Below are 23,123 nucleotides of genomic sequence, written 5' to 3' on the forward strand. Positions count from 1 at the left end.
ACAAAGCTTAGGCTTTCAGTATACACTCCAACAAACTCGTCCCCCTCATCAAGACTCGATCTTGGGGTCACATCCGAACGATCATCCCGAGCTACCCGTAGCTAAACTCGGGCGGGACAGAAAACACTAGGCGACAATAATGTCAAGGAATCGTAACCTTCTGTAAGGGAATAATTGTCATACGTCAGAGAATATTCCAATGGTCTGCAATCATCTACGAATGAAACCTTCCTTCCACTAATAGGAGACCACCGTACACCTTCTATCACTCGACAGACCCTGACACCTGACATTCTCTGACAACATGCATGCTCTAAAGGTACGCAGTATCATATAAAAAGGAGGTCATCTCCCTTAGCTAGGTAAACGCACATTCGCACTCGTCTTCTATACTTCTTTTTTCCTTTGTATACTGAAAAAGTACCTAACTTGAGCGTCGGAGGGCCTGCACCGGGGACTTTTTCCTTGATTTCTGGCCTCTAACATTCTGTGTGCTTGTCTGAATGTGCGCAGAGCCTAAGTACCATTGGTCTTGTCAGCACTCTCCTTGAGCACCTCGTGGGGGTTAGTCTTTCCAAGGCACGCACGCTAGGTGTGTCCAAGTCACCTCTCCATCAACACCGACGCCATCTCAGCCAGCATTTATCTGACTCAGATTTTAGATAGGATCGACTAACATAGAGAATAACAACTTTAAAACAAATAAGTAAGAATGCTATGATTTTACTTGGTTACAATTTAGGTGGTTATTAATCCAAGGTAGATAAAAATACTAGAAAAATCTCCTTCGTTGAAGGAAGAGAAGCCTCTTACATTCTTTGATAGCTCAAAAAGATACTAGGAAATGAATACAGAAGTTGTTGATTATTTTCTAACTTTAGGGAGATTTTTATAGCCCCTGGTAAAATGTTACCGTTGGTTGGAGGTACCTTCAAGAGGGTCTAGGGCACCTCTAATGAGGATAGAACTTTATCTAAGCTCCAACGGTTGTACAATGGTCATTTGTCGAATCTGGAGGCGTGAGGACGCCTCTAGCATGCTTGAGGCACCTTCCTTAGAGGCACCTCCAAGCCTCTTTGAGGTGCCTCCAAGGGAGGCGCTAGGCCTCTTTATGGGAGGTGCCAGGGTGCCTCCAGCCCTTATCGAGAAGCCTCCAAGAGGGCCTTTCAGCCCTCTTCTTTGCTCTCCTTATGGGTGATACTCCGGCTATCAGAAATTGAGCTTGCCCGAACCTAATTTCAACCTTCTGATTAAGCAGGTTTCCTTCCTGACTTCTCATCCATCGAATACGTCATGCCCATCTTTCTTGTCCATCGGTGTATTCTTCCATAATTTCTCATCCCTCGGATGTATAGAGCCCATTGGCTCCCTTCCTGTGCCATCATTCTCATCCGTTACGTCTTCCACTCGACTTCTTGTATTCTTAAGCTCCTGCACAATTAGACACAAGATATCAAATACAAACAGGACCTAACTTAACTTAATTGACCACATCAAAATCAATCCGGGATATTTACAATAAACACCAATGTATATCATTTGAAGTTATCTAATCATATTCGTACTACCGATGTTTTTAATATGAAGCATTTGATTTCCTTCTATAGTGATTCTTATGATGATGAAGTGGCTGACAATTCGAGAGGTGAATTTTCTCCTCCCTAGGGAGAATAATTCAGGTTCTATAAAGTAATTTTTATGAGGTCATAACTTTTGACTCAAAACTCGAAATCAGGTTCTGTCAGTGTTCACGCGTGCAAAATTCAAAGATCTACGTTTACTATTAGAAAATTTATATCTGTCAAGTTTTAGGTCTAAAAACACCGTTAAGGCCCTTTTCGAGGCCTCTGAATATCTTTTTTTACTATTTTTAGTCATTTCTATTTTTATGTTATTTAGGATATTTTTGGTATTATTGTCTTGAAATTAGGGTCATTACTGTTCAATGTTATTTTTTACTATTTTTATGTCATTCCTGTTCAATGTTTTAAGATTATTTTTTTATTAATGCTATTTTTAGTTGTCGTCTCCTTCTTGGAACAATAAGTTTTCCTTTTTCCTAGTATTCTTGTACGAATAAACAAGGAATCAAAGGTCACTTTCAGTATTTGTGTTGAATTAATGGATTCAATAGTCATTTTTGGTATTTGTACTTGAATCAACTTATTCGATAGTTATCCACTGCATCAAAGTCTAAGTGGGTCATAGAGGATCGGATACTTGACACGAGATGAAAAGACAAGTGGGTCATAGTTGATCGGACACTTGACCCAATCAATAACCGTATAAGTAGGGTTTCGTTTGGAGGAGAATTAACCGGTTCTTGAGCCGTTAGAGGCTAAGTACTACTGCATTTCTAACGATCAAGAGACATTCCAAAATGAAAAGCAAGCATCAAAAGCAAAGTTCACAATTGTAAAATGTTTTTTCTTTCATTTCCATTTGTATTTTGTATTTGTTCTTGTAAGCAGCTATAACAATAGAGTTATAGTAATAATACCCTTATGTTTTAAATAAATTTTACTAATCTATTATTTATAACTATTACTATAGTACCCTTATGTTTTAAAAATTTTATAGATAATTTATAATTAATAAAATATCCTCCAGAGACCCCTCTATTAATTTACTACCAAATACCTGAATCAAAGGAATTATTTTTCTTCAGAGATGCTCTTTGTTGGTAGTCTTCATCAATTAACTTTAGTTATGTGATGATTTTTTTTATATATGTATTTGTGATATTTGGTTCTTTGCTTTTCCTTGATAAAATTGCTAGATCTGTCCCTGCCTGTAAGAACTTGTTGAAAGATGCATCTCTGTCTTCGGAAGATATGCGAAAAAGAGAAGTTCATAGTGGAATGAGATCGTTAGGAGTATGCCTTGGATTAGTCGTCTAAGAGGTGGATATCAAGTAAATCTAGAAGTTGTACATGTGATGTCAATTTTGAATTCAAGTCTCCATTGTGCATCAAATGACAAGCATGAGATTAATACTAGAAGTGATCAGAACTATTCATCTTCCTCTAATTAACATTGGTCCTAACATTGACGACTAAATATTCATTCCATTTAAGATTCAAACTCTCAGCTTTTTATTGCTCCTCTAAATCTTTATCAAATATTACACCAATAACATTACTAATTTAAATATTTATTAATAAGTATCTGTATAAACATTATTAAGCTAATAATTTCCATTGTTCAAAATAAAAATGGATATGCATACCTCTTCAGTACAATATTGGTAGAATTTCAAGCCCATAAAAGGCAAGTGACTTTAATTACAGAGAAATAATTAAAATTATTGGCAGAATAAAATTTTTCATCACTTTCTAATTACAATCTTAAATTTCTATCAAATATTAAAACCTTCTAATTTATATAAATGGCCCTCTAATATAAGTAATAATTTAGTTAATTCCAATATTAATAGATGTGATTAATGAAATAATTAAGGTTAATCATGATCCAATGGTACTTGAAACCAAACACGGTAACTTCATATTGATTAATTATACATGATCATAAGAGCAAACTATACTTCAGTGAGGCGGGCAACTCGATCGAGCACAACTCGACATACCTCTGCCATGGTCATCCATTTGAAATTTTCCCTCTACTTAAAAGTTTAAGCACAAATTGCACAACGACTGCGCGCGCGACCAATCTATGAAAATTGAAGTGAGCTAGTAAATGTTTGGCCGAATGCCCAATTCGATGGCACGATGTCGTTGAAAACTAGGGTTTGGCCGTCGGTAGTGGTGACACGGAAGGAGATAGATTGGCCGTCCAAGTAGGCATTGGCTTGCCAATTCGCCCCCCAATTCCTCGACATCACTATCCATCCGGTGCTCGATCGGCCCTTGATCGACAATGATTGCACAGACCCACTGCCACCCACATTGGTCACGAGCACGAGCTCGAAGTAGTCGTGCCCGTTGATCGTGAACCGGACTCCCCCTTGCTTTACACATGGCACTCTACAATTCGTCAGAGTGGAAGTCGATATTTAATTTAAAAATTACATAAACAAAGTAAATAAATAAAAATTAATATCGAACCTTTGGAAGAGGACAGGGATGATGCCGGCGCGATAGATGCCGATCTTCTCCCAGGCAGGCTGGGCCATGTCGAAGTGCTGACGCGGTGGGTTGCACCAACCGCCGTCGTCGCTGGGGAGATCGTAAGTCGGCGGGCAGAAGTTGGTGGCGGTGACGGTGACGGAGGGGCCGCCGGGGAGGCACCATTGAGGGTCCGCCTCGGAGTCGCAGGTGATCCTGTAGCACTGCCCGCACGACGCGCCGTCGCCGAACAGCGCCGTGCTCAGCGCCGCGGTGTTCGTGCCGTACCCTGTCGAATACAAGTTGCCGTACCCGCACGCTCCGTCTGAAATTGAACCCATAATTAATAGACACTTCGTTATACGAGAATCAAATGTCTCTTAACTAGGATTTCATACTTGTTATCGTAGTTACAGTAGCTATAATTCATAGTTATTAAAACTTAAATATTATTAAATAAGATAAATCTATATTATAACAGTTATAAAATCGTAAGTACTATAATGTAAATATAATTGAACAGATCAAATCTATTCAGAATTTAATATGTGTCAAGAGGGCTCTTTGATGATTAAAAATAAATGTTCTTTCGATTTTAAACCAAATAGTAAATGGAAAAAGAATATACTATATATTGTTCTTTCATTTGCACCTGTAAGTAGTAAACGGCCATAAAAAATAACTATACCCATGGTTCCAGAGGCGTCGCTTCCGCCGTAAAATGTGGCCGACCCCGATGTCCATCCGCTGGCCGCGAAGCCGTCAACGGCGACGAAGGAAGATACGAGGAGGATCAGTGCTACACTGCCGCCGGCGAGCTTCATCTCCGGCGATGTCGATCTCTAGGACAGTGGTGGAGGGTGGGATTCTACGAAGAGAATGCAGGGCGGTGAATGGGATGGAAGTGATGAGGCAGAGTTTAAAGAGTTGGAGGATGATTAAGTTAATTAATTTGTGAGGTGGAGGGGAATCAAACAGAGCGAGGTCATTGCACATGCATGAGCCATGACTTACGGATGGATACGTGGTCACAGTTACGGATCAGATTTTTTAATTTAGGGTCCTTGAACCGACCTCGGAGATTCCCTTTTCGTTCGTGGCTCAGTGTTTGAGGGAATCGAGAACATAATTTACGAGCGAGTAGTTTTTTTTTTCCTCCCTAAGTCGAATACATGGCAGATCATGTGGATTGCCATTGACAAATAGACTCCGCGTAAAAAAAAACAAATTGTCATAAATATATTTTTTATAATAATCAAAGATGCTTCTTTTTATTGGAATAATGGACGTTCCTGGTTATTACTATTAGTCATACGAATTAATTATGAGATTATTAATAAAGAAATTTTTTTATCATAGTTTATTAAGAAAAAAATAAAGTTTATGATTGTTATATTTATTTCATATCAGTATAAATAAGTATAATAGTATCTTATATTAATAAGTTCTAGCATATAACATATCAATTGATTGAATTAATAGTCAAAGACGGTAAATATATATAGAACATTACTTTTTAAATTATTCATAGTCAAGTATATTAATATATAAGGGTAATATTAATATGTTGAGACGAGACTAATATATATATTAATTGATAACTTAATCTCATAAATCATGGATATAATATATCAAGTTGAAATATGTGTATATATTAGAGAACATGAACTAAATTGACCCGTCATGAGAATATTTCATAGATCGTTATATGAATATCATAAATATTCTCATAGTAATTATTAGTATGAATAGTCCTTAAACCTGAAGTCACTATTGTTCCCTATATAAGGAGTTGTGTACTTTAGTATCGACAAACATCACCTGTAACAATGTGGACTATAAAGTCGATCATTGGATATGGAATAAGTTATGTGAAGAGATGTGAGTGATGTAGATAGGAGTTATCCCTTCCATATGACGGAAATGATATCTATGTACCCCTTGATTAAGTAGGACACAAGAATGCACGGTCATGCTTAAGTAAATCAATATTAAACTTATTTGATTGAGTGAGTCTATTTAAAAATAAAAAAACATAAAGATAGATAAGTGGATGACATGGTCTATGCCTCATGGATCGATCTAGAAATCGAGCATAGAAGAACCAAGTTATACAAGATAATAGACACAGAAAGGTTAGGTCGGATCTCAACATTCTCATCTCTTAACTTGAGTAGTAATGATGCATTGCTAGATGTTACTCATTGCTTATATATCTAAAATATTATTTTAGAGATATTGCTAACGTTACGAGAATCTATTGGGTCACACACATAGAGAACATGTTGATTTGAAGATAAGTTTATTTTAGTTTGACTAAAATACTATGGACTTAAGATTAGTTAGTTAATCCAAATAAATCCGGATTAGACTCATTGGATTAATGGGTTAGACCCATTGAGTTATTGGATTAATGGTTAATCTAATATAATAAAATCCAACCTATTAAGAAGATCGATGAAGATTAATTCATCATTAATAGAAGAAAACCCAAAGGCAAACCCTTGATATTCATTGAATGAATACAAAAGCCTTTTTGAGTGAAATTTTTATAAAGACACTTGATCTTCTTCCTTTCTTTCCCTTAGCCGAACACCTTTTAGTCATTGCTAGCATAACGAAGGTTATTCTTTTCCGAAGGCTGAGTTCATGTGATGAACAAAGGACGTGTTCATGTAGATACCGAAGGGGCACATCCATTCTAATCGTACTAAGATCTGCCGAAGTAAAGTTGTTATCGGGTTTGTTCTGTTCATGTAACAAAGGTAACAACTCGATCAAATATGTATTCTACATTCGCTTGAATATCTAGAGGGATCGATTTTTTCGCTGCATATATTTATTATTTTTCACAAAAGATCCCTATAGTTCCTTGCCTCATGACAATAGTGTAATGGCTAGACCCTCCAATAGATAATCAAGGGATCTAAGGTTTGAGTTTCAGCTGCGACGCATTGTAAGGTATTTAGGATTTAAGAATTTTTTTTCTCAGTAAAAAGCGGGCCTAAGAATGCTGGTCATTTGGATGAACCTCCATGAGCGTTTCCCGATTTACTCTGGTGGTTAGTAGAAAACTTCGGAGGGATTGGGCCGATCACTTCTAGGATTAGTTAGTTCGAAAAATTGAATACCTAGATTACCAAAAAAATAAAGGACTTCTTATGCCCGAGGCTATGGTATAACTATTAGACCCTCTAAATGGTTAATTAGACATTTAAAATTTAAATCCCAATTGGTTGCACTGTAGAAATTTTGCTTTAGTGGGACAATAAATCGAAGAATATTGGTCGCTTCGATGAACCTATTTGAGTCTTTCCCGATTTATCTTAGTGGTCGCTGGGAAACTTCCATGGGTTTGGACTCGTCACCTCTAAGATTAGTCGATTCGAAAAATTGGATATCTGAATTATAAAAAAAAAATCAAAGGATGCTCATTTTTAATTTTTTTATCAAAAGAACATCACATCCCACTAGCTCTTATAAAATGACACAGTTGCCCTTAAGTATAAGACAAGTTCACGTTGTAACCATTACCATTTCATAACTATTACAATGTATACTTAACTTGTTTAAAAATACTCATGTTATAGGTGGGCAGGAGATGCCATGGTGGCAAAGGTGGCCCCCATGTAAACACATATTTTTCGCCCCTTCCAATATGACAATCCTGGCTCTATCCCTAGTTGTAGCAGTTATGAAACTATAGCTGCTAAAACACATATTTAATTTGTTTAAAAATATTCACATTTTGACAACTACAATTTCATAGCTGTTATAATATGAATTTGACTAATTGTTCACCTAACATTTACGTTGTAGTAGCTACAAATTATAACGGTTACAACTCGAACATGTCTTGTTTAATAATATTCATGTTGTAATATTTATGAAATTATAACTACTACAATATATTTGTAGCAGTTATGATTTGGTAACGATGCAAATTTATCCTATTTATATATATAATTATCCGATGGATTTAGAATTTAATAATAATATACTGTACTCGAGAATAACTGTGTCATTTATAAGAAAGGGGGATGGGATGGGATGGGATGGGATGGAATATCTTTAAGATGAAGAAGAGGAGGAGGAGTACTCATATTATGATTCCATGTTTAGATTTAAAAAACATGGTCACTCTTTTGATTTTTACCCTAAATTTTGTATGTTTTAATTATTTGGCAACGTGTAACTATAGTAGAGTTTGGTATAACATCTCTAATACAATTGACCTACCGGTATAACACATCCATCGTTTTTAGAATCTTATTTCCATTACTTATATTCTAGAGCAATTCAAATCGCACAATAATAGTAAGAAATTTAGTATACCTACCAATTTACTAATTTTTATTCATAAAACGTATACTAACTCATTGACTTCAAATCTAAATCAACATTCACTAATCCTTAATCATGGAACATGCATTAATTCACTACTTGTATGATTGTTAATATCCACTAACTCTTAATTATGGAACGAATATGCATGACTCAATGACTCAACGAAATAATGAGTCATGGCTAATATTTTAAAAGGGTTTTAATTAGGCATATAACTAGACAATTAGGATCCCTTATTCTATTACCCACAAATATTTTAAATTTTTATTTATTAATACCTTGATGATTTCTGCGTTGTCGATTGGTTTAGTTTAATAATTAATTAATTAATAATTTTCCCGTGAAGGCTAATAAATAATCAAGGTTGTGTGTATCACATGGTCGGTGTACCCACTGATAATTAATATGTCATCCAATTATCATACTTAATGCAGCGGATTAGTAGGGATTGCACTTTGTTTAATGGGTTATAGCATTTAAAATTAAGACCTAAGATTATATATTTCAAAGACTAATTTTATAAGGCAAATCAGTTTGCGGACTCGTAAGCATCTACTGTTCGAATCCCAGTTATTTCATGGATCCACTTGTACTTTTAGATTTATAAGATGAACAGACCAAGGGAAAGGTCATCCACAAACAAGGTGCCCTAAAGCCTCTTGTTGCACTACAAGGACTCTTACTTGGAGGGGGAAAAATTTCAGGTTGGATTCCTCCAATTCTCAAGTGCTATATACGGTAACAACAATTGATGCTGTGAAAATTTGTCTTCCCATTGAATATCAGTGACAGTTTTTTCTCATGATATGTAGTCGGATATATATCTATGTAATAAGGGCATCTGTAGTCGTAAACCTCTTAAAGAGGTTTATGCTCTACTATATATATCATTGTCACATCAAAAATTAAAATTTTTACTTCTTTTAAAATCACTCTCTATTATCATAAAACCTCTTTCTTTTAAAAACTCCACTTCTTTTAAAATTCTCTCTCTATCCTCTCTCCATTATTTTTTTTATAAACCTGGTCCTAAGATTTTGATACAGGTTTATAAAAAAAACTATAAACCCCACCTATATAGTGGGGGAGGGATTTATATTGAGAAATTTATAGCATAAATTGTATCTTATAAACCTCCCCCTAACAAGACTAATCCAAGAATTAGAGTTTTAAGTATTTGAACTTAGTATAATAAATTATATATTATTATAAAATATTATATATATAAGTCATTTCATTATACTATTTAATAAAATTATGTTCTATGAGATTTTGAAATATAAAATTCATCTAAATCAATCAACATTTATATCCTTAGCTAGACCTCATTCATATACTCACTTAGTGTGGTTGTAGAACTAGGTAACATCGAAACAAAATGAATCAATCTAATCAACATAACATAAACATTTGACCACCATACTTAGTCAATTGTTGACACAACTCAACAAATGGGATACGTGGAAGAGAAAAAAAGAAGAAGGAGAAGCATTAATTTTTTAACTCAATTTAAATTGATTGTATTGATTTAATTCAATTAAATTTGATTTGATCATAACTTAACTAAATCAAATTCAAATCATTCTTGATTTGGATAAATATACTCTTTATTTTCGTACCTACCCAATGGATTTTATTTGACCATAATCTGATTTTAATTCAACATCTTTATTTTATGTTTGATGATTTAATTAATTAATTAATTAATTTTGTTACAAAAATAAATACTTAATAAAATTTATATAGATAATAATAATAAAAAATTAAGCTTGGTTATAGCCCAAACATCCCTTATATGACTCCGTCTCTTCATCAACACATGTCCAAAGGGACAAGAGTCGTTCACATAAAGTCCCAATGTGTTTAATCATCATAGTGCTAATGAAAAAAAAAACATAAAATAGAAATATTAGAGTTTTATGTTAGAAATTAGACTTTCATATCACTATTAGCTATGTTATTTATAGAAAATTTTACTTTAAGACGTTAACGGATTAGTGAAACTAGTGAATTATGGGATCATACTCCATTATAACCCGCAAGTAATCAAATGAGAGTCAAGCCACTTAAATTGATTCAACTGAGTTGGAGAAAGATCATTATCTACTATATTCATAATGAATCGATTCTCTATTCTTTTTATAATATTTATTTTTACCCTGGAGCATGATTGAGTTGACCACTATGGGATAGATATTACTATCATGGGTAAGAAGTTAAATTTCAACAAAGTCAAAAAAAAAAAAATATTCTCCCTACAATGATCAATTGGATCTTTCCAATTTACCTCCTTATATAGATGATTATGAGATCGATCATGTGGAATCACTTGGATGACAAATTTCACTTTTTTTAACTACAATGAGTCAATTGTTCATAGCATAATCATGATCATAGTTTGTTACCAACGCCACATACTCAAATTGGGAAAAAAAATTCATTCCTTTTTAGTTCGAAGGGAAAGAAAAAGGGTTGCTCCAGAGGTTTTAGTGCAGTAGTTATATCCTCCAAATAGTTAATCAGACATGAGACATCTAAGCTCTGTTCTAAAATGTGCCCTAGGTGGCCACCTAGGCACCACCTTATAAGTACTCCGTGATAATTTTGATATGATCAACCAAGTCAAGTTAGGTCCCTGTTGTTATTTTGATGTCTTATTTCTAAGTGCACAGGAACTCAGGAGCACGGGAAGTGGAGTGAAAGACGCAGCTAGCGGGAAGGATGACACGAGAAAGAGTCGATGAACTCAGTGCGTTTGAGGGACGAGGCATTGCAGAAGAGTATACTAGCGAACGAGAAGAAGGAGCACGGCGTTTTCGAGGAACGAGAAGTCGGAGTGGAAGGTTACTCGAGAAAGCTGAAAATGAGTTCGAGTGAGCCCTATTTCGGATAGCCGAAATCACCCAAACGAGTAGAGCTAGAGCTTGGACTGAAAAATCAGTAGGGAGGTTGACTTTGGTCCGAGCGCCGGGATCATCCAGGGCAGCCAGGGGGCCCCGGGTCAAGCCCGCGATCGCAGGCTGGTTCAACCCGGTCTGAGTGCCCGTCCGGGAGCCCGGACGTGTCCAAGAGCCCGGACCTGGTCCAGTAGCCCGGACCTGATCCAGGCGCCTAGACTAGAAAATTTATCAAAACTCAACGTGTTGCGATCCGTTACGACTTGGATAAAATTTTATCCACATACAGGTGCCTAAAACCCTTTCAGACGTCCCGATCAAGGCTATAAATACAGCTCTGATCCTAGTAGCATAGAACAAGACTTGTAAACGACTTCTTTCTGTTTTACTACTTTTATAAGCTACCAACGTTTTAAAGAGGCTACTCCGTCCAAAGGAAATTTGAGTGAACTTCATTTGTCTAGGATTAGCAATCCTCTTATTGCAAACCTAATAAATTCTCATGCCTCTACTTTTAGTTTATGCATTTACTTATCGTTATTATACAAGTGCTTTCTTAATTTAGTTTGAAACATCGAGGAAAGTTTGATTTTTGTTTTTAGACTATTCACCCCCTCTAGCAGGTCGTCAGGGGATCAACACACCTAAGTGCTCAATGGTTGGCAACTGCATCGAAAAGGTGATAGGCGGTCAACCTAGGAAGTCTAACCACTCGCCTAGGCGGTATTGGGCGGCCCTGCGCGTTGAGAAAATTCTTTTTTTTTTGATTTAAAGCCCTAAATCCTATCATTATCGATTCATCTGTTGGTTGCTACTCGGAAAACCTAGAGGTTCCACTGTACAAAAATTTTGTACAAAGGTTTGAACCTTTTCCTAGCTATCATGTGTTCTTTTAAATTAAATTTTGGATCGCCTGCGGAACTTAACACGTTTGATCCAAAACTTAATCTATTTGTTCTTTTAGGTTTTGACTTGGATCTCCTGCGGAACTTAACACGTTTGACCCAAGTCACCTTAAGTTATTAATTCCATTAAATATTAATTTCCATAATTGGTTCCCAGTACTGACGTGGCGAGGCACATGGCCTTCTTGGATATGGGAGCAACCACCACCGACTAGACAAAACCTTTTATAGAAAACTAATATTTAATTTCCTAAAATAACTTTAGGTTAACCGAAAAGAACAATCAAATCACAAGGGAAAGAAAAACAAAAGAACACTATATCGAAAACAAATTCGAAACTCTAGAATCGTATGCCTCTTGTATTTAGTATTATTTCCAAAAATAACTAGTATGATGCGAAACAAAAATTACTAGTTATACCTTTTAGAAAGACCTCTTGATCTTCTACATATTCCTCTTCTAATCTCGGATGTTGTGTGGCAACGATCTTCCGAGATGAGAACCACCAAACACCTTCTTCTTCCTTTTTGCCATCAAAACTTCTCCTAGGATGAAGAAGTTCGCCACCACCACCATGCTCCAAGGGATGCTAGAAAAGAGGCTTCTTTTCTCTCCTTCCTTCTTAGATCCGCCACCAAAGATATCTCCACCATGAGAAGGTTTCGGCCACAAAAGGAGAGGAGAGGAAAGAAAGGGCACACCCAAGGAGAAAAGAGAGAAAAATAGAATAGAGTCGTTCACCTTGAAGCCTCCTCTACCCCTCTTTTATAATCCTTGGTCTTGGCAAATAAGGAAAATTTAATAAAACTTCCTTAATTCTTTTGCCATTGAAAAGGAAATTTTATTTAATTAAAATAATTTTCTTTTTCAAATTATAATGGCCGGCCACTCTTCTCCCCAAAACAAGGAGAGTTTTAATTAAAACAAAATTAAAACTTCCTAATTTGTTTCTAGAAATTTATAAAATTTCTCCAATAATTTTAATCCCTTCATGATTGGTTAAGAAATTTTATAAATTAAAATCTTTCTTTTAAACATGTGGATAATTTCCAAAAGGAAAGTTATCTCTAAAATTAAAATCTCCTTTCAATCTACAAATAAGGAAAGATATTAAATCTTTTCTTAATCTTTTGTAGAAACTAATAAAAGAGAATTTTTAATTTTCAAACTTTCTTTTAAATCATGAATATAATTAAAAGGAAAGTTTTTACCAAAATTAAAATCAACCTTTTAATCTACAAATAAGGAAAGAGATTTTAACTCTTCTCTTAATCTTTTGTAGAATCTTATAAAAGGAATGATTTAAATTTTTAAACTCTCTTTTAAATTATATTATCCACATAAGAAAAATTTTAAAAATAAAATTCCTTTTTATTTTAATAGGGACGGCCACATGAATTCACCCATGAACATACCCATGGCCGGCCCTAGCTTGGTCTCCAAGCTAGCTTGGCCGGCCCCTATAGGATGGGTAAGAAGGTGGGTATAGGTGGGTATAGTACTCTATAATTAAGAGGCTACGATAGGGACCGAGAGGAGGAATTGATTTTGGTCTCCCGATAAAATTAAGCATCCCGTGCTCACCCCGAACACACAACTTAATTTTATCAATAATAATTCATTCCACTAGAGAACTATTATTGAACTACCGCACCAATCCCAAATTACATTTTGGGCTCCTTCTTATCATGAGTGTGTTAGTCTCCCTGTGTTTAAGATAACAAATGTCCACTAATTAAGTAAGTTACTGACAACTCACTTAATTAATATCTAGCTCCAAGAGTAGTACCACTCAACTTCATCGTCATGTCGGACTAAGTCCACCTGCAGGGTTTAACATGATAATCCTTATGAGCTCCTCTTGGGGACATTCTCAACCTAGATCACTAGGACACAGTTTCCTTCTATAATCAACAACACACACTATAAGTGATATCATTTCCCAACTTATCGGGCTTATTGATTCATCGAACTAAATCTCACCCATTGATAAATTAAAGAAATAAATATCAAATATATGTGCTTGTTATTATATTAGGATTAAGAGCACACACTTCCATAATAACTGAGGTCTTTGTTTCTTTATAAAGTCAGTATAAAAGAAACGACCTCTAATGGTCCTACTCAATACACTCTAAGTGTACTAGTGTAATTATATAGTTAAGATAAACTAATACATAATTACACTACGACCTTCCAATGGTTTGTTCCTTTCCATTATGGTCGTGAGCTACTGTTTATAATTTATAAGGTACTGATAACATGATCCTCTGTGTGTGACACCACACACCATGTTATCTACAATATAAATTAATTGAACAACTACATTTATCATAAATGTAAACATTTGACCAATTTGATTCTTATTTCTAGATAAATGTTTATACCAAAAGCTAGGCTTTTAGTATACACTCTAACAATCTCCCACTTATACTAAAAGACTAAGCTGCCGTATCTGCTGCCATACATCTGATTCTCATGCCTTTCAAAAAGCTCTTGCCTTAAGGACCTTAGGTTATCATCTGATGTAATCTAGGCGACAACAACTTCTCCTCGTTTATACGATATCTCGTATTGGTGCGCTCTATTGTATTTTCTTACTTTATAGACTTATGGTTTCTTCAAGTTTGCTATTGCACCAATGTTATTACAATAAATTGTAATAATCTTTGGACAAACCGAAATCATATCTAAGTCTATCTTGAGGTTATTGAGTCATTCGACTTTTATGGCTATCTCAGGGCTTGTCATATACTCGCCTTCTATGGTGGAGTCCAGAAAACACCTATGCTTATCACTCTTCCATAGTTATGACTTTACCTCCTAAAGTAAACACAAAACCCCGAGGTTGACTTATTATTGTCCCTATCCGATTGGAAGTCAAAATCCATGCAACCCACAGGGACTAAATTAACTGCCTTGTAAGCTAGCATATAATCTCTAGTTCCTCTAAGGTACTTTAATATATGCTTTACTGCAGTCCAATGTCCTTGTCTAGGGTTACTTTGATATCTGCTAACTATGCCCTTGACAAAACAGATTTCTGATCTCGTGCATAGCATACATTAGGTTGTCTAACTGCCGAAGCATAAAGAACTGCCTACATATCCTCAATCTCCTTTGATGTCATCGGGGACATCTCTTTAGATAGAGACACTCCATGCTTAAAAGGTAAGAAACATTTCTAGGAGTTTTGCATGCTTACGATGTATCAAGCTTGGGATAAGTAAAATATATTTTTTTTCTTGCGATCCTTTGATCTCAAAAATATATACATTCTCCCAAGTCCTTTATATCGAATTATTTGGACTACCATACCCTTACTTCTGACAACATTTTGATATTGTTTCCAACTACCAAAAATATTATCTACGTATAGTACAAGAAATACCACCACGTTTCCATCACACCTTTTGTATACACAAGACTTATCCGTTTACTCAATAAATCCATAGGTCTGGATTACTTTGATAAACTGGATGTTCCAAGACCTTGAAGCTTTGCATCAGTCCATAGACTGATTAAGCTTGCACACAAGATACTCTTAGCCCTTTGCAATGAACCCTTCTGGTTGCTTTATATGGATGCTTTCTTCAAGACTTCCATTTAAGGAATGTTGTCTTGACATCCACTTACCAAATAGATAAAAGTATCCGGATAGACTTAAGCATGGCTACCAGTGAAAAAGTTTCCTTTTTCATCTAGCCTTGCTTTGAAAGTTTCTACCTTCCTGTCTATCCCTCTTTTCCTATTATAGACCTTTTTATACCCAAAGGCTTTACACCATTTGGTGGTTCTACAAGCTTCAGTTTTATTAGAATACATATATTCTAATTCATTATTCATTACTCTTTGCCAAGATATTGCATCTTTATCTTGGAGTGCTTCGTCATATGTCCGGAGATCAGGTTCATGTCCTCCAGGGATCGAGTCCAAAAACTCTCCCAAAACATGAATCTTTTTAGGTTGCCTAACAACCCTCCCACTACGACAAGGCACTTTCTGCAATTGTGTATCATTTGTGATACGTGTTGCAGTTTCCTTGTGGTATCTCATCTTGTACAATTGGTACTAGATTAGACATGTCTTTTATTATTTTCTTAAGAACAAATTTTCTTATGGGCACGTGGTTTATTACATAGTCCTTTTCTAAAAATCGGTCATTGATGCTAACAATGTCCTTATGATATTTAAGACTATAAACCTACTTTCATTTCTCTAAGATAACCCACAAACAAGTGAATTCCTGTCCAACTTATCATTGTCTCTCTTCAGCATATGTGATGGACTACCCGAATCCGAATATGCTTCGAAATAGGCCTACGCCTATTCAGCAATTCTATATGAGTAGAGAGTTCTGACTTTGGAAGGTACTATATTCACTTCCGTTTCCAGAGTATATCCTAAAAATGATTTTGGTAATAACTCATCAATCTACTTATTTCCATAAGAGTCCTATACCTTCCTTTTTCTACACCATTCTGTTGGGGTGTACCAGGTGCAGTTAGTTGGAATTGAATCCCTACTTCTGATAAGTGACTCCTAAATTCTCCCAAGAGGTACTTGCCACTATGTTCTAACCATAGTGACTTTTACTTTAACATTTCTCCACATCAGCCTTGTACTATTTGAACTAATCAAAGTACTTAGTCTTGCGGTACATTAAGTAAATTTATTTGTATCTTGAATAGTTGTCTATAAAATAGACGAAATATTCAATACTACCTCTTGTCTGGATAGTCATAGGATCACACAAATCAGAATGAACCAATTTCAATATATCTTTGACTCCATACCCCTTAAACTTAAAAGCTTCTTGGTTATTTTTTCTTCCAAGTAAGACTCACAGGTTGGAAAGATTTCCACTACCAATGAACCCAAAAGTTCATCAGCTACCAATAAATCCTACTCAAGTTAATATAACCTAGCCATAGATGCCAAAGATATTAATGGTTCATTTCCGAAGGTTGCTTTCTCTTAAAATTGGAAGATGTGTTACTAATTTCCATTTGTTACATCGTGGGAGTTATTGGATTTATAAATTGCCAACCAACGTACTAGAATAACTTCCTCTTTTCTTAATAACAACTTTGTTATTAAAAGAGGCAGAATATCAAGTTCTTTGAATAGTTTAGAAACTGAAAACTAGTTCTTTCTAAACTTGGTGCGTAAAGACAATTACTAAAAAATCCATGTTTTATTCTTATCAAAAGATAAACATCTCCCACTGCAACAACTACCATTTTTACAGTAGTGCCCATGTGGACGGTGTTTTAATTTTCATTTAGTTGCTGGATTTCCTGGAACCCTGCAATGAATTGCGGACATGATTGATGGCATCTGTATCTACACTCCAGGTTCTGGTAGATAACACTACTAAACATGTTTCAACTAATGAATTAAATACACCTATATTGTTCTTAGTTCTAAGAAGACAGTCTACCTTAATGTCCAAGTCCTATTTCCAATCATTACAATTGGGACTACTAAGTCTTTTCTATAGTATAACAACTAGGGGATTGACAAACATTTTAAATCCTAAGAATCACAAAAATATTTGGTCAAGATCAATTCTTTAAAATCCCCATGAATTTTGTATGCCACGATAGTGTGGACGTATACAAAATCAAAGAGGAGATTTTATCCATTAATTTTATTATCTCGTCAACTTTACTTTATGACGAATAAAATTAATAGTTGATCTGTCTTTGATCAAATATTTGGTCAAAACTTTTTGAATTTAAAATAAAATATTGATTCCTCAAACAATATTATTTAAATTCACCAACACCTCAAACACCATGAATTTTGCATGCCACGTTAGTGTGGACGTATACAAATTCAACATTTGTAAAAGGAGGGTTTTACCCATTAACTATCTTGTCAACGTATCTTTATGACAAATAAAATTATCTCAAACACCGTTAATTTTGTATGCCACGTTAGTGTGGACGTATACAAAATCAATCATTTGTAAGAGGGGTTTTAACCCTTTAATTTTATTATCTTGTCAACCTAGTTTTATGACAAATTAATAGTTGGTTTCATTTGGTCACACAAATAATAGCAGTGACTCTGATGGGGAGGATACTATTAGATGTGTCTAAGTGTATACCATTACTTGACACTAAGTCCATTAATAAGATTATGCCCCTTTCGTTGGGGAAGATCACACGCTCTTAATTAACTTCCTATAGTCATCCAAAAATGGAAGTCTGTTCTAGTGATCCACAAATAAGCTCATCCGTTATGGAGGAAGGCACTCAGAGCCAACGCGCAAGCTTGTTTGCATCACTTACAAACCAGTAATGGAGACCATGGGATTTATTTAAAAATCCCTCTCCCACTTAGTTATTTATAAACGAGGAATTTTAACTATGCTAGCCTACTAGTCATGTATACTAACATACACACACAGCACAATATAAAAGCAATAAATAGAAAATCTAATTTTCAACTATTATGGCTTTTATCTCTAGTTGTCCTCCGTGTGTTGTCATCCCAAGCTGCTGCCATATTTGGCCACCGCCACCGGGTCTAGCTGTCGCATCCATCTTGCTCCTAGTTCCGCTGCGCCTCTGGTCCTTAGAAGGTTCCACGCTTTGCAAGATTCGATCCGCGACATAAATAGAATTTTACATTTTGATCCTATATTCCATAAAAGGAATGTACATGTATCTAGATCAAAAATAAAATCCTAATAAAACTAAATACAGCTCCTGCTATATTTTAATACAATCATGCACACACAGATAAATGCCCTTGACATGTCCAAGGGTCCAATCACACACATAATAACTAAAAGTCATAATAGTTGGATCCTGCATCCACAAAGTTAGCACATCCTACTATTAACCTGCCTAAATTATGTATGACATGTGCATAATTAAACTAATACCAAATACACTGAAACCTAGCTACACTACGAATTGTTGGTTGCTACTCGGAAAACCTAGAGGTTCCACTGTACAAAAATTTTGTACAAAGGTCTGAACCTTTTCCTAGCTACCATGTGTTCTTTTAAATTAAATTTTGGATCGCCTGCGGAACTTAACACGTTTGATCCAAAACTTAATCTATTTGTTCTTTTAGGTTTTGACTTGGATCTCCTGCGGAACTTAACACGTTCGACCCAAGTCACCTTAAGTTATTAATTCCATTAAATATTAATTTCCATAAGTGGTTCCCAGTACTGACATGGCGAGGCACATGGCCTTCTTGGATATGGGAGCAACCACCACCGACTAGACAAAACCTTTTATAGAAAACTAATATTTAATTTCCTAAAATAACTTTAGGTTAACCGAAAAGAACAATCAAATCACAAGGGAAAGAAAAACAAAATAACACTATATCGAAAACAAATTCGAAACTCTAGAATCGTATGCCTCTTGTATTTAGTATTATTTCCAAAAATAACTAGTATGATGCGGAAACAAAAATTACTAGTTATACCTTTTAGAAAGACCTCTTGATCTTCTACCGTATTCCTCTTCTAATCTCGGACGTTGTGTGGGCAACGATCTTCCGAGATGAGAACCACCAAGCACCTTCTTCTTCCTTACAAGTTTCGGCCATCAAAACTTCTCCTAGGATGAAGAAGTTCGGCCACCACCACCATGCTCCAAGGGATGCTAGAAAAGAGGCTTCTTTTCTCTCCTTCTTCTCCTTCTTAGATCCGGCCACCAAAGATATCTCCACCATGAGAAGGTTTCGGCCACACAAAGGAGAGGAGAGGAAAGAAAGGGCCGGCCACACTCAAGGAGAAAAGAGAGGAAAAATAGAATAGAGTCGTTCACCTTGAAGCCTCCTCTACCCCCTCTTTTATAATCCTTGGTCTTGGCAAATAAGGAAAATTTAATAAAAACTTCCTTAATTCTTTTGCCATTGAAAAGGAAATTTTATTTAATTAAAATAATTTTCTCTTTTCAAATTATAATGGCCGGCCACTCTTCTCCCCAAAACAAGGAGAGTTTTAATTAAAACAAAAATTAAAACTTCCTAATTTGTTTCTAGAAATTTATAAAAATTTCTCCAATAATTTTAATCCCTTCATGATTGGTTAAGAAATTTTATAAATTAAAATCTTTCTTTTAAACATGTGGATAATTTCCAAAAAGGAAAGTTATCTCTAAAAATTAAAATCTCCTTTCAATCTACAAATAAGGAAAGATATTAAATCTTTTCTTAATCTTTTGTAGAAACTAATAAAAGAGAATTTTTAATTTTTAAACTTTCTTTTAAATCATGAATATAATTAAAAGGAAAGTTTTTACCAAAATTAAAATCAACCTTTTAATCTACAAATAAGGAAAGAGATTTTAACTCTTCTCTTAATCTTTTGTAGAATCTTATAAAAGGAATGATTTAAATTTTTAAACTCTCTTTTAAATTATATTATCCACATAAGAAAAATTTTAAAATTAAAATTCCTTTTTATTTTAATAGGGACGGCCACATGAATTCACCCATGAACATACCCATGGCCGGCCCTAGCTTGGTCTCCAAGCTAGCTTGGCTGGCCCCTATAGGATGGGTAAGAAGGTGGGTATAGGTGGGTATAGTACTCTATAATTAAGAGGCTACGATAGGGACCGAGAGGAGGAATTGGTTTTGGTCTCCCGATAAAATTAAGCATCCCGTGCTCACCCCGAACACACAACTTAATTTTATCAATAATAATTCATTCCACTAGAGAACTATTATTGAACTACCGCACCAATCCCAAATTACATTTTGGGCTCCTTCTTATCATGAGTGTGTTAGTCTCCCTGTGTTTAAGATAACAAATGTCCACTAATTAAGTAAGTTACTGACAACTCACTTAATTAATATCTAGCTCCAAGAGTAGTACCACTCAACTTCATCGTCATGTCGGACTAAGTCCACCTGCAGGGTTTAACATGACAATCCTTATGAGCTCCTCTTGGGGACATTCTCAACCTAGATCACTAGGACACAGTTTCCTTCTATAATCAATAACACACACTATAAGTGACATCATTTCCCAACTTATCGGGCTTATTGATTCATCGAACTAAATCTCACCCATTGATAAATTAAAGAAATAAATATCAAATATATGTGCTTGTTATTATATTAGGATTAAGAGCACACACTTCCATAATAACTGAGGTCTTTGTTTCTTTATAAAGTCAGTACAAAAGAAACGACCTCTAATGGTCCTACTCAATACACTCTAAGTGTACTAGTGTAATTATATAGTTAAGATAAACTAATACATAATTACACTACGACCTTCCAATGGTTTGTTCCTTTCCATTATGGTCGTGAGCTACTGTTTATAATTTATAAGGTACTGATAACATGATCCTCTGTGTGTGACACCACACACCATGTTATCTACAATATAAATTAATTGAACAACTACATTTATCATAAATGTAAACATTTGACCAATTTGATTCTTATTTCTAGATAAATATTTATACCAAAAGCTAGGCTTTTAGTATACACTCTAACATCATCTGCTCACATCATGACTGCCTCTCGCCTCCTCCGCCTCTCACCTCCTCAAGAAGACTGCTCAACAATCGATAAGCTTTTCAAATATATGCAACAATTTTTTTTCCTCCCATGATGCTTTTGGCGTCACGAGATGCGTCCGACGCTGCCGAACACTTTGTCGGAAGCTTTTAACGACACCGGAAGCTTTGTCAGAGGATTCCGACGGCATTAGCAGTGCCAGCGTTGCATCTAGCGCTATTGTGACACTGGAGCTAGATGTGACACTGGCGTTGCTAACACCGCTCGAAGCCTCCAGCGAAGCTTCCGGTGCCGCCGGAAGCTTCCGGCTACGCGTCCGCCTATAGCGGACACGTCCGAGAATGCATCCGTCGCCATTGGACGCGTCCCGCACGTGATCAACTCTTTTTTTTTTATTTAGTTAATTAAACAATTCTTCACTTAAATAGGGTAATTTCAATAAGCTTTTATACACCCTAATTAAATTATCCCAATAAACTATATAAAAATTATATTTAAAATTAAAATAATTTTATAAATTTTATTAATTTATTTATATTCTAATAATATTGTATTTAAAATTTTAAAATTTGAATAAATATTATTAATTAATTTATATTATGATATTTTATATTAAAAATTAAAAAATTCTAATAAATCTTATTAATCCATATAAATCATATTTATATTCATAATTTTATATTTAAGTTTTTAAAAAATATATAATAAATTTTATTAATTTATATAAATAACATATGTATTTTGATAATATTTTTTTCTGATTTATATTAATATTTTTTTACTATTTTATATCCTAAATTTATTCGTAAACCTCTTTTTAGGTTATCACAATTATAATGACAAGCAATCCATCTTTGACAGCATCGATCACTCAACCCAAATTTGAAATTCTTAGGAGAAAGTTAAATGATATTGGATGGAGTTATGAGATGTTGATTAATCCTAAGAATCTTGACAAAATTAAATGTAAGTTATGTGGAAAAATAATATTTAGAGGAGTGTATAGGATCAAGGTGTACATAAGAAATATACTTGGAAATGTATCTCGTTGTCGAAAAGCATCTTAATAAGATAAAAATAAGTGCAAACAGGTTATTTTAGAAGGGAGGAATAGAAAAAAGAATAAAATAATGGAAGAACAAAGTTGAGAGTAAAGGCGACTATTTCTCTAGATGAAGAAGAAAGTCCAGAAATTTAGGGGTGTAGATTTGGGTGGGTTAGGTAAGGTTCAGGTCGTGTTGAGAATTTTTTTTTAAGTCTTAACCCGAACCTGAATTCAACCTGAAATCCTTAAACCCGACTAATCCGAGCCCATCCAACTCGAACTCGATTCGAATAACTAGAAAACTCGATTCAAAATGATTTTTTTCTATTTTCCCTATAATTCTATACTTTTATCTCA

General features: G+C 34.9%; 1 protein-coding gene across 1 annotated transcript; it reads right to left on the bottom strand.

The window, feature by feature from the left end:
* Window positions 1–3,541: 3,541 nt before the first annotated feature.
* Window positions 3,542–4,931, bottom strand: LOC121990341 (expansin-A11-like). Its single transcript, XM_042544492.1, has 3 exons — window positions 4,753–4,931; window positions 4,065–4,389; window positions 3,542–3,983 (listed from the first exon to the last, which is right to left on the bottom strand). The coding sequence occupies exons 1-3, from the start codon at window positions 4,886–4,888 to the stop codon at window positions 3,671–3,673; spliced, it is 774 nt and encodes a 257-aa protein (XP_042400426.1). The 5' UTR covers window positions 4,889–4,931; the 3' UTR covers window positions 3,542–3,670.
* Window positions 4,932–23,123: the final 18,192 nt, after the last annotated feature.

This window comes from Zingiber officinale, chromosome 6B (assembly GCF_018446385.1).
Source record: "Zingiber officinale cultivar Zhangliang chromosome 6B, Zo_v1.1, whole genome shotgun sequence".
Lineage (NCBI taxonomy): Eukaryota > Viridiplantae > Streptophyta > Magnoliopsida > Zingiberales > Zingiberaceae > Zingiber > Zingiber officinale.

Coding starts and splice junctions, on each gene's coding strand:
- LOC121990341 (XM_042544492.1), bottom strand. CDS start 4,888: ATGAAGCTCGCCGGCGGCAGTGTAGCACTGATCCTCCTCGTATCTTCC. Junction 4,390..4,752: donor CGACGCCTCTGGAACCATGG/GTATAGTTATTT, acceptor GTTCAATTTCAG/ACGGAGCGTGCGGGTACGGC. Junction 3,984..4,064: donor ATCCCTGTCCTCTTCCAAAG/GTTCGATATTAA, acceptor GACGAATTGTAG/AGTGCCATGTGTAAAGCAAG.